At 44.8% G+C, this 14,695-nt stretch overlaps 1 protein-coding gene across 1 annotated transcript in view; it reads left to right on the top strand.

The window, feature by feature from the left end:
- Positions 1–8,479: 8,479 nt before the first annotated feature.
- NEDD9 (neural precursor cell expressed, developmentally down-regulated 9) overlaps positions 8,480–14,695 on the top strand; it is a 56,962-nt gene continuing 50,746 nt past the window's right edge. The window contains exon 1 of the mRNA XM_056854711.1: positions 8,480–8,512. Coding sequence (XP_056710689.1) covers positions 8,501–8,512 — 12 coding nt within the window. The 5' untranslated portion in view covers positions 8,480–8,500. The remainder of the gene's footprint in view (positions 8,513–14,695) is intronic.

Below are 14,695 nucleotides of genomic sequence, written 5' to 3'. Positions count from 1 at the left end.
AAGCATCCATTTTCTCCAGAGGAACTGATCTCTGCAGTTTGGAGATGAGCTGTAATTCCATGGGATCCCCAGGTCCCACCTGGAGGCTGGCATCCCTAAGGTATTCCCCCCCCCCCAGAAGTAGGTTTGCCTATATAGCTCTAACACACCACACTTTTCATGGCACTTTTTATATTTTATTGAACAACAAGAGACTGAAGTTTCCAAAAGGGACCTGTAACAAAACACCACACTATAAAGCCATTAACATCTACAAGGTCATTAAGAAAACTTAAGTCCTTGTATTAACAACAAATCTGGCCTTTGTAGAGCTTGTTTGACTCTGCCATTAATGTGCAAGGGTCAGACTATCACGTTTGCTAATGTCCCCTTCAAACTGTATCCAGTTTCTGACATTTTTAAAGTATCAGAAACATAGCCACGTTGCAGATGGTGTTCAAACGATTGCATTAAACTGGAATCTTTTACCCCAAAGGAAAATAAAAATAATGTCAAATACCCTCCCCTCTTCCTCGCCAGCAGCCTGATACTTTAAATACTGTTGTGTCTGACAGGTTGGCCTTTAAATACTGCAGAGGTCTGAAGTTTAAAGCAGTACCTTTGTTGTTCATGCCAGTTACCTGCCTCAGCTAAACAGCAAACTAAATAATCAGAGGCAACCACCTTAGAAACTCCAGTGGTAAAGTTGCATAGAATTGTAGCTGAGTCCATAAATATGGATTTAAGAATATTTTAGATCAGCAACACATTTCTATTAACATTTTTAATTCCACTTTTCTTAATAATTTCAAGTGGTTTTGTACAAAATACAATGCCCTGGAAAAGAATAGAATAGAACCACAACAAAGATGAATGACTAAGTAACAACATGTCATTGTGATCATAATATTTATATAGCATTATCAGTTCAGCATACTTGTTATTTTAAAGATTAACGTGAGCAACACACAAGTCCCTGCCCCCAAGATCCTGCAATCTAAATTAAACTGGGTGTGTGTTAGTGTCAAAGGAAACAGCAGAGGAAGGGGCAGGAGGGAGAAACAAGGATCACATGCATCAACATGTATAATTTCAGCTGTTGATAAAGCCAGAGTTTCGAGTTGGGGGAAGGAAGGAAGAGATAGAACTAGGGTTGCCAACCTCCAGGTGGTGGCTGGAGATCTCCCACTATTACAACTGATCTCCAGGGGACAGAAATCAGTTCACCTGGTCAAAATGGCCACTTTAAAAGGTGGAGTCTATAGTATTATGCCCCATTGAAGTCCCACCCCTCCCCAAACCTTGCCCTCCTCAGGATCCACCCCCCAAATCACAGGTATTTGTTGGAAGTGAAGGAATTCATGCTCTCTCTTAACCACAGACTTCAGAGGGGGATGTGACTAGTGAGGCAGAGAGATAGAGGGGACAGATAGGGGGCATCCTTTCCCTGCTGCTCTGAACTATCATTTGAAGTGTAGATTGCTACTCTCATGGAAACATTTCCTTCCTTCCTGTTTTTTCTTCACCTCCATTTGCATGCACATACTTCTCTATCTTGCCGCTAGGGTTGCCAACCTCCAGGTACTGATCAAATAAACAGTAGTAGGCAAAAATAAACAAGCAAAGTAGCAAGTGCAATCAATGTATTATCCAAAAATAACAAGATAAACAAGCAACGCTAAGCAACCGAGGTTACAAAGCAAGTAGGTAGAAACAATAACTAGTAGTAATACATGTGCAAAAGTTCATATAAAGCATATAGTTGCGTTTCTGGTCAATTTCATATTCTTCAGACAATGGAGGAGTAGGTGGTGGTAACGTGGCTCCGGAAGTATTCCAGCGCTTTCGCTACACGAGGTAGCTTCATCAGCCACAAGGGCTTAATTGTACAATTCCTAGGATAAATTTGGAGCTCCCAAATGGGCTGCTAGCAGAAAATTCATACGTGGTACACGTATTGTACAATTAAGCCCTTGTGGCTGATGAAGCTACCTCGTGTAGCGAAAGCGCTGGAATACTTCCGGAGCCACGTTACCACCACCTACTCCTCCATTGTCTGAAGAATATGAAATTGACCAGAAACGCAACTATATGCTTTATATGAACTTTTGCACATGTATTACTACTAGTTATTGTTTCTACCTACTTGCTTTGTAACCTCGGTTGCTTAGCGTTGCTTGTTTATCTTGTTATTTTTGGATAATACATTGATTGCACTTGCTACTTTGCTTGTTTATTTTTGCCTACTACTGTTTATTTGATCAATACCCATTACAGTAGAGTGAGTCATTTGTATAACTAACCTCCAGGTACTAGCAGGAGATCTCGTGCTATTACAACTGATCTCCAGCCGATACAGATCAGTTCACCTGGAGAAAATGGCCGCTTTGGCAATTGGACTCTATGGCATTGAAGTCCCTCTCCTCCCCAAACCCCACCCTCCTTAGGCTCCACCCCCAAAACCTCTCGCTGGTAGCAAAGAGGGACTGGCAAACCTACTTGCCACCATGAGGGAAGGATGCAAATCCTGGATCTCCCTCCATCCTTGTTAGTTACAGTAGACAGGGAACTATATTTTACTCTATCCTATCCAGAAATGGATTTCCTACAATAAATGAAGTATATTAGTTGAATAGACAATAGGTTCCGAGAAATTTTCTTCTGGCACAGACAGGTTTGGATGGGTTTCTCTGCACACAATAGCCTTGTGCACTCTGCTAAATTAACAAGGATTTGGGCATAACAAAACCCAACAAATCCAACGCTCCAAACCACCACTCTTAACCACTACACCGTGCTGGCTCTCTAACTAGACATCTGTGATTGGATGTTCCTTGCCTTTCCATATCTTTTAATATCAGCTCCCTGAGACAAGGGGACGAGAGGGTTACGGTCCTCAGGAGGCAGGGCAAGCTCTACAATGACACAGAAGCAGCCCCTTCCCATCTCATCTGCCAGCCAGTCCATTGCCTGCTGTTTCCCCAGTGTAAATCGAGAAAGGGAGGGAGAGAGAGAGTACTGCTAACAGGGATAATATGGGGAGGGGACAAGGTGCTGTGCTAAAGCATGTTTTGCACTAAAAAAGTTCCAAGTCAGTGCCTGACATTTTTAGTTAAAGGATCTCAGGTAGCAGATGTTGTGAAAGACCGTTCTCTGCCTGAGACCTCAGCCAGCTGGTGCCAGTCAGGGGAGACAGTATGGGGCCAGATGGACTGACTTGCTGTAAGGGAACTTTGTATAGAGGTTTGTACATGTTGTCTATCACAGGAAAAAGCGCTGGGAAATTAACACTGGGGAAATGGTGCAAGAAGAGGGGGCCGTGACTCTGTGGAAGAGCTGCTTGTTAGCATCCAGAAGGTCCCAGGTTCAATCTCCAGTTAAAAGGACCGGGCAGTAGGTGTTGTTAAAGACCTCTGCCTGAGACCCTGGAGAGCCACTGCCAGTCTGAGTAGGCAATACTGACCTTGATGGACCAAGGCTCTGATTCAGTATAAGGCAGCTTCATGTGAGGAAGGATTAATCCATTCCCAACACCGTAGTCCCAGCCCAGTGTGGACACCCCCTCATCCCAAATTGCTGCTATCAAAAGAGATGGGAGATACAATGAGAGTTCTTCATTTTCTTGTTTAGTTAGGACCTGAGAGGGATAAGAAGGCCGCATCTCTGATGCTGACAGCTGTAGGAACGAAAGGGATGCATCCATGAGAGGGGGTGGAGACAAGGAGGTAAAGGCCATGGAGAGCTTTGAAAGTAAGGATAGAAAATTTACACAAAGTGAAGCCACATTGGGAAGCCAGAGATCTCAGCAGGAGGATCATATGGTCTGTTTCATTCAGTTTCAGGTAGCCAGCTCAAGGTTTACTCAGCCTTCCATCCTTCCAAGGTTGGTAAAATCAGTACCCAGCTTGCTGGGGGTAAAGGGAAGATGACTGGGGAAGTCAATGGCAAACCACCCCGTAAACATAGTCAGTCTAGTAAACATTGTGATGTGACGTCACCCCATGGGTCAGTAATGACTCAGTGCTTGCACAGGGGATTAATTCTACCTTTTTACAGCAAATCAGACCACAACAGGAATTATATAACTATCCATGTTAATGAATACATACAGCAGTTGCCAGTTTATCATTCTAGTTGAGAACCAACCCCACAATTCCTTTCTAGAGAACAGAAGGGAAACAAGAACAATTTCTCATTAAGTTTCAGTGGAAACAAGCGATCAATTGACAGAGAACTGGCTGAGAACAGAGAGGCTGGGGGCATGCAAAGAATGGAAGTGAAGAGCCAATCATCAAATACTTGTCTAAAGATCTTCACCCAACTCCCAAACACTGGTAGTGGTAAACTCTTGTTGGTTTCTTTGGGGAAGGAATAATCAAGACAGAATCACTGCTGACTATGCCTTTCCCAATTCCACAACAGTTCTGACAGAACATAAAGAGCTTTATTGGTTATTACACAATTAATGGATGTATTTTCACACACACACACACACACACATATATATATATATGTATATATACATACACACACACACACATATATACATATACACACACATACACACACACACATATATATATACATATACATACACATACACACACACACATACACACACACACATATATATATACTGAAGATAAACCACAGAAGGAAATGGAAGGAGAGGGAGTACTGCAAATGCTTTATAATTTAATTTTAGTCTGTGTGGATAAATTGACATTTTGATTTTTCCTTCAGATATTTTAGCACAAAATGGTTAGCCAAGAAAGGCAGGGAATATGGTCACCTATATAAAGAAGACTGCAGGGGCAGGCAGGGACTGAAATGAATCCCCCTCTATAGCCACAGAAGAGCCAGCCGTATCTTACTCTGAAATGGAATCCTTGTATAGTAATCTGGTAACAGAATACAGCCTACTGTTCATTTTTAGACCACTGGAAGCAATCCGAGTGCATCTGTGCCTTAGAAATACTGGTGCAGGCCCAAGTTGGTCAGAATAAAAGAAACAAACGTACAGCCAGTGGGGCTCACACCAGCGGAATGCTTTGAGAATCAGACGGGAGAGTTTTTAGTCCAAGTGACTTTGTCTGGCTGGAGTTCCTCCCAGTCAAGATAGTGAATGTCTGGCCAGGAATCATCTAAGCCTAAGAAAGAGGCCCAGTTATAAATAACGGCAATAGTATTTCATCTTTGATTCATCTCTGTTCTGCCCCCACATGAACTCAGATGGCTTTTAAAATCTGGTCATAGTTTTTTAAATGGTAACTTAGAAGTTTTTAGGTCATTTAAACCAAAGCCAGTACCTGATCCACATGCAAATAAGAATCTTTTCCCATGAAACTATACCTCGGGCTTTTTGATTGTAGAGATAATGGTTGGAGCATTACAGAAGCATCTCGACAGGAAAATGGGAAATAATTAAGGCAGCAGAAGAAGGAGAACCACACCACTAAGAAGAAGCTGGGAAAGGAACTCTATTGCAAAAATATCCTTTGAGAGAATTAACATGGAATGGTTGAAGTTAAATTCTGTTGTAAGTGTGCCCCTTGCTCCAAACTGACCCCATTAATAATGTAATGGGCATCACTTTGGTGAAAGTTCCCTTTTACAGAACTTTAGAGAATCTAGATATCTAATAGTGAAGTCTGGCCTCTATCTGCGGATATCTTGCTGACAACTTCGTTGTCCAGAAAGTGGAGAGGGAAACAAGGGGGACTGCTATCTTGGACTTGATTCTCAACAACAGGGAAGAACCAGTTGATGAGATGAATGTTGTGGGCATCCTGGGTAGTCATGATCATGAAATTAATGAATTTACAATCTTGGGTAAGGGAAAAGCTGTATCCACAGGCAGACATATAGATTGGACTTTAGGAAAGCAAATTTTAACAAACTTAAAAGTTATGCTGAGTAGAATCCCATGGTCAGAAATACTTAAGGAGAAGGGAGTTCAAGAGGGGTGGGGGTTTCTTAAAAGCCAAATATTGACAGCACAAACTATTCCTATCAGAAGGGAAAATGAGAGGAGCCTAAAGAAGCCAGAGTGAAAGAAGCCTAGCATCTTGAGAAATAAAAAAGACTCATTAGGAAATGGAAGGAGGGCCTTATAACCAAGGATCACATGAAGCTGCCTTATACTGAATCAAACCCTTGGTCCATCAAAGTCAGTATTGTCTACTCTGTCCGGCAGTGGCTCTCCAGGGTCTCCGGCAGGGGTCTTTCACATCACCTACCTGCCTTGTCCTTTTAACTGGAGATGCCAGGGATTGAACCTGGGACCTTCTGCATGCCAAGCAGAGGCTCTACCACTGAGCCACAGCCCCTCCCAAACTTGGAGGTTAACTTGGAGGGCACCCCTGAGCATGTGCAGAGTATCTCACGGTTGATGAATATAAACAAATAACCAGTGCTTGTAGGGAGAGAGTTAGAAAAGCTAAAGCTCAGTATGAGCTTAGGCTAGCGAGAGATGCTAAACACACACACACAAAAGTTTCTTTTGTTATATTCAGAGTAAGAAAAAGAACAAGGACATGATAGGCCCGCTGAAGGGACAGGAAAGTAAAATTGCAACAGGTGATGAAGAGGGCAGAACTCCTCAATCCCTACTTTTCCTCGGTGTTCTCTTGAGAGGGAAATGGTGCTCAACATGGCTAAAACAGAACACATGATGAGGGAAAGGAGTTGCAGCCTACGATCGGCATGGGGTAGTAAATAAACACCATGAGGCGCTTTCACACATGCTGAATAATGCACTGTCAATCCACTTTAATGATCATTTGCAATTTTGCCATTTCACACAGTAAAATCCAGCTGCATAGTGCATTGAAAGTGAATTGAAAGTGCATTATTCGCCATGGGTGAAAGCGCCCCTAATTTCTTTAAATGAAACTAAGCCCACAGGGTCAGATGAATTGCATCCAAGGGTACTGAAAGAATGCGCGGATGTCTTTTGTAAACATTAGTGTGACACCGGAAAGAACGTTGCAAATAAGAAGAACCACAGCAGATAACAGGCAAGCAAATTACAAAAAAGAGAAAAGAAATGCTGCATCGAGGCAGAAACCTTTTGCCACTCCACATAGGTAATGAGAGGTGAAATGTTTGGTAATGAAATGAATCCGGTTTCAGGTCACAGGGAGCAACGCTGTCAGGCCTCACTTCAAGTTGCTTGAGAGAGCCTCTGGCTGTTTATGCTTGGTAATTAGCAGCGCGTTCCTGGCTGAAGTGCCCCACATTTTTAAAAAATTTCTTCACGCTGAACCGTCATTCCAGAGATCACTGTGAAGCCGGCACATACCTGCTTCGGATTAGTTAAGAGCCCCTTCAATGCGACCTTTTGTATTTGCTCCGCCCCAGCATCGAAGCATTAGCGGAAGGAAGCATGCAGAATCCCAGCCACGGCTTAGCTGTGCAAACAACTATTGCTGATGGCTATGCAAACTAAGGACTGAAGGAGCAGGCGAGTGGGGGGGGGCGGAATTTATTTGACTTTCTCCTCTTGCCTCGGGACCATGAGTAGTCATTTTAAAGGTTGGATTTTTAAAAAATCAGCATTGAACGAGGAGCAGAACCGACCCTGCATAAAGGGCCCAGAGAGAGACCCCCCCCCACCAACGCACACGCGCAGGGCCCGAATTTAGGTTTGAAGAGGCCCTAAGCTATTGAAGGTAATGGGGCCCTTTATATGTTCAGCTGTCTTCTGTCAACAACAAATTGTCGCTGTTTTTTGTGTGGAATATATGCTATATGAGTAGAAAAGGGCAAGAGTCCAGTAGCACCTTAAAGACGAACAAAAATATTTTCTGGTAGGGTTTGAGCTTTCGTGAGCCAGAGGCCTCTGGCTCACAAAAGCTCAAACCCTACCAGAAAATATTTTTGTTCGTCTTTCAGGTGCTACTGGACTCTTGCCCTTTTCTACTACTGCAGACATACTAACACGGCGACCCACTGTGAATATGCTATATGGCAATTGATGGACCTAATAGGTATCTAGAGCCATTTGCACATAACAAAAAAAATGTATTTTATCAAAGTAATTGGTTTTTATCTTATATTTTGGAAATGTACATCCAGATTTTTTCCCCCTTTAAATTATTTGGGGGACCCCAAGAGAGTGGGGCCCTACCCCAAGACAGTGGGGCCCTGAGCTAGAGCTTGTTGAGCTGATGCGTCAATCCGGCCCTGCGCACGCGCGTCCCGCTCCTCGTCCCCGACCTCCCCTCGGCGAAGGGGCGGGGCGAGGTGTCTACCTTGCGGCTCAGCCCGCCCGGCCCTCTAGCCAATCGCTGGGGGCTATGCAGATGAGCTCGGCGCGGAGCTCGGCGGCAGCGCAACCGCGCGCCCAGAGCCGCTGGGAGGCAGCCGCGCGTGGGCCGCCCCGTCTCCCCGGGCAAACCCGCGTGGCTCGTTTTCGCTTTCGGGCGAGTCCCATGGAGCGGCCGGCCGGCGCGGCCTCGATGCGCTCGGGCTGATTTCGCTCTCGGGAGGGGGGGCCTCCCGTTCCGTGCTCGCCACGATGAAGTACAAGGTAAGGGGCACGAGCGGGTTTGGAGACGTTTTGGGTTGTTCGGTGCCGGGCTGGAAGTGGCCCGCTGGGCAGTCCAGCACTTTTTTTTGTTTTTTTCCTTTTAACTTGCAAATCGACTACGGTTGCTTTGAAGGGTGGAGAAAGGACACGAACGAGGGGCTGGGTCTTTTTCAGCCTCCGGAAGATCGAAGCAAAAGTTCCCTTTTTTGGAACTTTGGAAAAAGTTTGGAAAAAGTTTGGAAGCGTCTTCCAAAGGACTATTGCAAACCTCCGGCCTCTCCAGCTGTTACAGAAATAGAGGAGATAAGCAGGCTTGGCATTATGTTGTTGCTAGCTGCCCTATTTGTGTGTGTGTGTGTGTGTGTAAAGTGCCGTCAAGTCGCAGCCGACTTATGGCGACTCCTTTTGGGGGGTTTTCATGGCAGGAGACGAACAGAGGTGGTTTTGCCAGTGCCTTCCTCTGCACAGCCACCCTGGTCTTCCTTGGTGGTCTCCCATCCAAATACTAACCGGGGCTGACCCTGCTTAGCTTCTGAGATCTGACGAGATCATACTAGCCTGGGCCATCAGTAAGTTTTTGAATGGCTATAATTTGGCTCTAAGCCTACACCCATGGTCCAGAGTGGTTTTGGATGCTGCAGAAGGCCCCGACAAGGAGACAAATGACATATACATGTACATATGACTAACTGTGTGTGTAAAGTGCCGTCAAGTCGCAGCCGGCTTATGGCGACCCCTTTTGGGGTTTTCATGGCAAGAGACTAACAGGTGGTTTTTCCAGTGCCTTCCTCTGCACATGGTATTGCTTGGTGGTCTCCCATCCAAATACTAACCAGGGCTGACCCTGCTTAGCTTCTGAGATCTGACAAGATGATAAAGTTGGAAGGGACCACTAGGGTCATCTAGTCCAACCCCCTGCCCAATGCAGGAAATTAACAACTACCCCCCCACATCCCCAGTGACCCCAACCCTCCCCCCACCATGCAGGATCCCACAATCAAAGCACTCCCGACAGATGGCCATCCAACCTCTGCTTAAAGACCTCCAAAGATGGGGATCCCACCACCCTCCGAGGCAGAGCATTCCTGGGCCATCCAGGTCAGGGCTGCCCTATTTTATAGATGGTTTTTATTCCATGCTTAAAAACTGTCTTCAAGGGGTGTTTAGTTGCCGTTCTCTGAAAAGATTGGATCCGTTACTTCCAACCCTCCGAAACTGTTGTACCTTGGGCGAGTGCGATGGTTGCATCCAGCCACTTGCTCCAGAGTAATCCCATTTATTGCTGTTCGGTTAGCGGCTTTAAGACCGCGATCTTATAACGGGATGCAATTTGCTAGGCAGACCTTTCGACGTGTACTCTTTCCGAGTAAATGTTGCCTACATTTTGTCATATGTCTATCGAAACCCTACTTGTTTTCAGCCTAAGCTGTATAGTAAGACGGGCAGTGTAAAGGTTTTGTCAGTAGATGTATACGTTAAAGGTATAGCTGAGAAGAGGAGAATCTTATCCAGAGTTTGGAAAGGGCCTATCACTAACATAAGGAGATTAAACCTTTGCCTTCAGTGGCTAGGGTCACTGGGACACAATCACGGTAGCCTTCCCCCCCCCTTTCAAAAGTAGTAACATTGAGATTGGTTGACATTTGCTGGATGGAAAATAGTTGGGCGATTTAGCTCTTGACTTAAATGGAGCCAGGATTTCAATCCCATTACACGTGCAAATGCATACAGATGATCTGGAGAGAGCTTTTAGCTTTTCTTACTTCATTTATACCGCCCCTTTCTCCCCAGTTTAGACCCAAAGCAGCTTGCATCATTCTCTTCTCCTCCATTTTATCCTCACATCAATCCTGAGAGGTAGGAAGGCTGAGAAAGAGTGGTTGCCCCAAGGTCATCAGCAGGCTTCCCTGGCAGAGTGGGGATTTGACACTAGATCTCCCAGATCCTTTTGTGTGTGTAAAGTGCCCTCAAGCCACAGCTGACCTATGGCAACCCCAGCAAGGGGCTTTCAAGGCAAGTGAGAAGCAGAGGTGGTTTGCCATTGCCTTCCTCTGCTGAGTCTTCCTTGGAGGTCTCCCTTCCAAGTAGTGACCCTGCTTAGCTTCCGAGATCGGATGAGATCGGGCTATACCATGCTGCCTTCCGTCCCATCCCAGATCCTTTAAATACAATATTTATAATTCAGGGCTTTTAAATAAGAAGGCGTTTAAGAGCCAGTGCAGGGTTGTGGATAGAGAGTCAGACCTGGGTTCACACCTCCTAACAGTGTGTCACTATTTGATCACCTTATCCACTTCACAGAGTTGTTGTAAGGATTAAAAGGGATAATCCTCATGTACAGTATTCCTGGGAGAAAAGATAGGGCCACAGATGTGATAACTGGATTAAATCTAAATTGTCTGGGCACCCACTTCTACATCTAGTTTGATTCCCCCTCAAGCAAAAATATATAAACTGCAAGCCTGCACTCTTCAGTCAGGGAGTGATTTCTTGTCTTACATACTATTGCTCCTACCCAAAATGGCTTACTTTCTAGGCTTCATTATGCTTTTGCAAAAACACACTTGATATCTGGCATGGTACTATAAACAAGTCTGAGCAAAAAAATAATAAAAAAATCTGGATGTATATTTGGATACAACCACTGCAGTCTGTCTCCTCCCTTCGCAATGTCTAGAAAACTCCAGGTTGCGACTAGAAAAGAGTCCCAGTCTCCAGCAACTCTGCAAAGAGCTTATCTTGAAAGCGCTGAAGTGATCAGTCATAACTGAATGCTAATTAAAAATATCTGTGCAGAGTACAGGAATGCCCCAGGGGCATGAAACTGGCAAATGCATCAATTGCAACCTTGTTTTGTAGGACTGAAAATGGAGGGGTGGTGGTGGAAAGTTTTATTTTCTTGCCAAGGGACAGGAGACCTGTCAAGGTCAACATGAAACCCAGCATGTTAAGAAAGTTCTTTCCCTTATGCATACATGCGGCAAGTAACACAACATTGTGAGCTCATTTGGCCACAGATTATGCTTGTATAATGTGTAGTTCTGTGCTAGTTCCAACCTATGATTGCAGCCCCAAACAAGTAAAGTGAAAAAGTCATGCCTGAAGGTAGATTCACTCAATAATATGCGCGTGCCTTTCCAGAGCTTTCAGATGTCCTCAAGCAGTGGGGGAATTTAGATCCAGAAGTCATTAATGAGCCAAAGTTAAGATTGTATTTATCATATTCAGGTGATGGGCTGTGACAGAACTGCTTGAAAGCAGTGCTTGAATTTCGGGAGCACCTGGGGCGTCTATCCATCCCCTTTTGTGATAGGCCCCCTTAGCTACTGTTTGAGAAGGTACTGGGGAAGGCATAATTTGACTCTGTATCTCCATTCAAGGCCCACCCTCGCCTCTTTTCAACATAGGCCTCTGTAGCTATGTGCCTAACAGGGGAGTCTCTGGTTTCTCTCTCCCGATTCGCCAGCGTTACAAGCCCAGGTAGGCTCTCCCTTTAGCCAGCTGATTACCTGCCTACCCCCTTTCCCCCCCATATAATTGGTTCACTCAGTTATTTCCTCCTGTCAGAATCTCTTGCCACACGTTAGGAGTCCAACCCAGCTGCCTTGGATGTCTGGTTCGTGAAGTTTTCAGCCAAGTGTCTCAACGACTTTTGAAAATTTTCTGTCTGGGACAATGTCTAACAGGACCACAGCCACAGGAAAACACCCGTTGAACTTTGGCAGAGAAATCCACAGGGGAGGGATTTGGGGGGGTTTCAAATTAAATGACCATCAGGAATCAGATTGGATTTTTTCCCGGTTGGGGTAGGGGTGAAGATCCTGCTGGCGACGGGAGGGACAGAACGCCTGTCCCAGAAGAAATGGTGAAGCCTGGCTGGTCTTGCTTTGTGAAGGTCAAGAACAGGGAAGGAAAGCAATTAACAAACTCCTGCCCATTCCCTGCTGGCAGTAAGGGGCAGTGGCAGGGGGGCAGGTCCCGTTCCAGAAGAAAACAAGGCCCTTAGGAGTGTTGCTTTGTCGCAATGTGGAGAAGAAACAGGCTGGTGCAGAGACTTCACTGGCAAGGAGAGTTTGTCAGGAGAAAGCATAGTCCTAATCCTTTGTGCAGCCCTGCTGTCTTGTCCTGTTCACTTGACGTCTCACTTGACACTCAGAAGCATAAGAGAGTTGTTACAGGTTTCTGGTTTTGCTGTTGGGTTTTGGTACAGGAACAGCATCAGCAACCACACATGAGAATATAGACTTAGTTTTCTCACTCCGGTGCAATCAAGTAGGAGTCGGAGGCCACTGGTCTCAGCACAGCTTGTAGTGTGAACTGAAGAGAGTTTAAGATTCCCGGGCCATCTGCCTACTGTTATACAAATGCTCTCATGAACTCTGGCTCACATAACACCGGTATCTCTGCTGCTTTTCCAAGCAGCTTCTTTTCATATTGCATCTTTTGTTTGTAGAAAAAAAATGATAGTCCGCTGCTGGAAGAGAAATTCAAGCAGCATTTATTCTCTTTGGAACAACCTCTGAGTGTTTCCATCTGCTCTAACAGTGATGCTTTCGAAAGTAAACTCCCTGACAAAAGTAATGCCATGCAAAGCTCTTCAGAGATGTTCCATAGTATAATATATTCTACTTTAATAATCTATATAGCATCAAGGAGGGGGTAGTTTTTGAAGACCAGTGGGTGGAGCTAAAAACGGAACGGTTTTAGGGGCGGTGCTTGTTCCCCGCCCTTTTTTTCCATAATTCACACACTGCTTGAAGAAGAAGCAGGAACATCCTTGATCTTAGTGAGTCTTGAAAACAATTATTCTCTAGATTATGTCAGAAAAAGTAGGAGTTCTGGTTGGACTTGATAGCCAGCCATTGTTTGTGGTTACCATCAGCCATACCATTCTGCGACATGTGCAGAGGATTGATGGGTGGATCTCTGGCTCTATACTACGCTTTGAAGGAATTACAGTGAGGAATGGGTGGGGGAGGCCATCTTCTGTTTGTGAGACATTGTGAGTGCCTCTGAAGAGTGTTGTGGAAGTCCGGGGCTGGCCTACCTCTCACCCTAGTTCCAGCTTCAGAGGAGAGTTGGGATCTGTTTCTGACTTCACGTTTGTGGCATACAATATGCCTCCAGAGCACAGTATAAAATCAGAGAAAGGAAGGAATGCTCTTTGGAGAAAGGCAATGGCAGTGCTCCTAGCATCTTGAAGAAGAAAAACTTGTTAAGTATCCATCCATCTTGTGGGAAGAGTCTCTGATGAGCGATTTCTGGGCTCTACTGGGGAAAAGTCTCATTAAAAGCATGCTCCGTAATGTTCCTTCTTCCTAGTTAGTTAGAATTGAAACTTTGGTTCAGAAGGTCAGTCCGTAATTCTAGATGAAGCAGGTTAGACGAAGAACGCAAGAACCATGAAAGACAGAAGGTTTGGGGCCTCCATTAAGCAGTCTTGCTAGACTAGCATGTTTACTTTCCTAGTCAGTTTCCAGTATTTATTTGGACAGTTTCTCCCTGGTCAATGTTCTTAAGCTGAAATCCACAAATCATTTGCTCTGGAGTGGATCTGTTGACTTCAGTGACACCTCTATGAAGTGAATGGTTTGTCAGTCTCGAAGTTAACCCAACATGAAAAAAACCTGTGTAATTCTTTTTAAAAAACCACCTGGAAAATATCTGCATCCTGTCATTTTGGTTTGTACAGCAGAATCACTAACTATTCAGAATCTTTATCTATATTGATTTGGCTGTTAGACTCGGGTTCCGGTGTGGAGCATTACAGGTTATCCTGGGTTAAGTCACCGGTCCGGGGGAGGGGGGCACATCTCATGGATGTTTTCTTTAAAGTCATTCTTAATGGAGCAGTTAGACATATATTCAGTATACCACAAACTACTCAGTATCAGTATTCACAAGCTACACTTCTTTCAAGAGTTTCCCATTTTTATATAAGAAAGCTAGTTCCGTATAGTGGTTAGAGTATTGGTCTAGGAGTGGGGCGAACTGAGTCCAGTTCTTATTCTGCTGTGAAACTAACTGGGTGGCCTGGCGCTAGTCATGGTCTCTCTCTCACCCTAATCTTGCTAACCCTACCTGAATGTTGTAAAGATGGAATGGGGAAGGGAGAAAGAGCCACTAAGATGACCTGAATTCCTTGATAGAAAGGTGGGATGAAATTGCAATAGATTAGATTAG

The sequence above is a fragment of the Euleptes europaea genome, chromosome 8 (genome assembly GCF_029931775.1).
Source record: "Euleptes europaea isolate rEulEur1 chromosome 8, rEulEur1.hap1, whole genome shotgun sequence".
NCBI lineage: Eukaryota > Metazoa > Chordata > Lepidosauria > Squamata > Sphaerodactylidae > Euleptes > Euleptes europaea.
The sequence above is the reverse complement of the archived record's forward strand: the minus strand, read 5'-3'. Positions and strand labels throughout refer to the sequence as shown.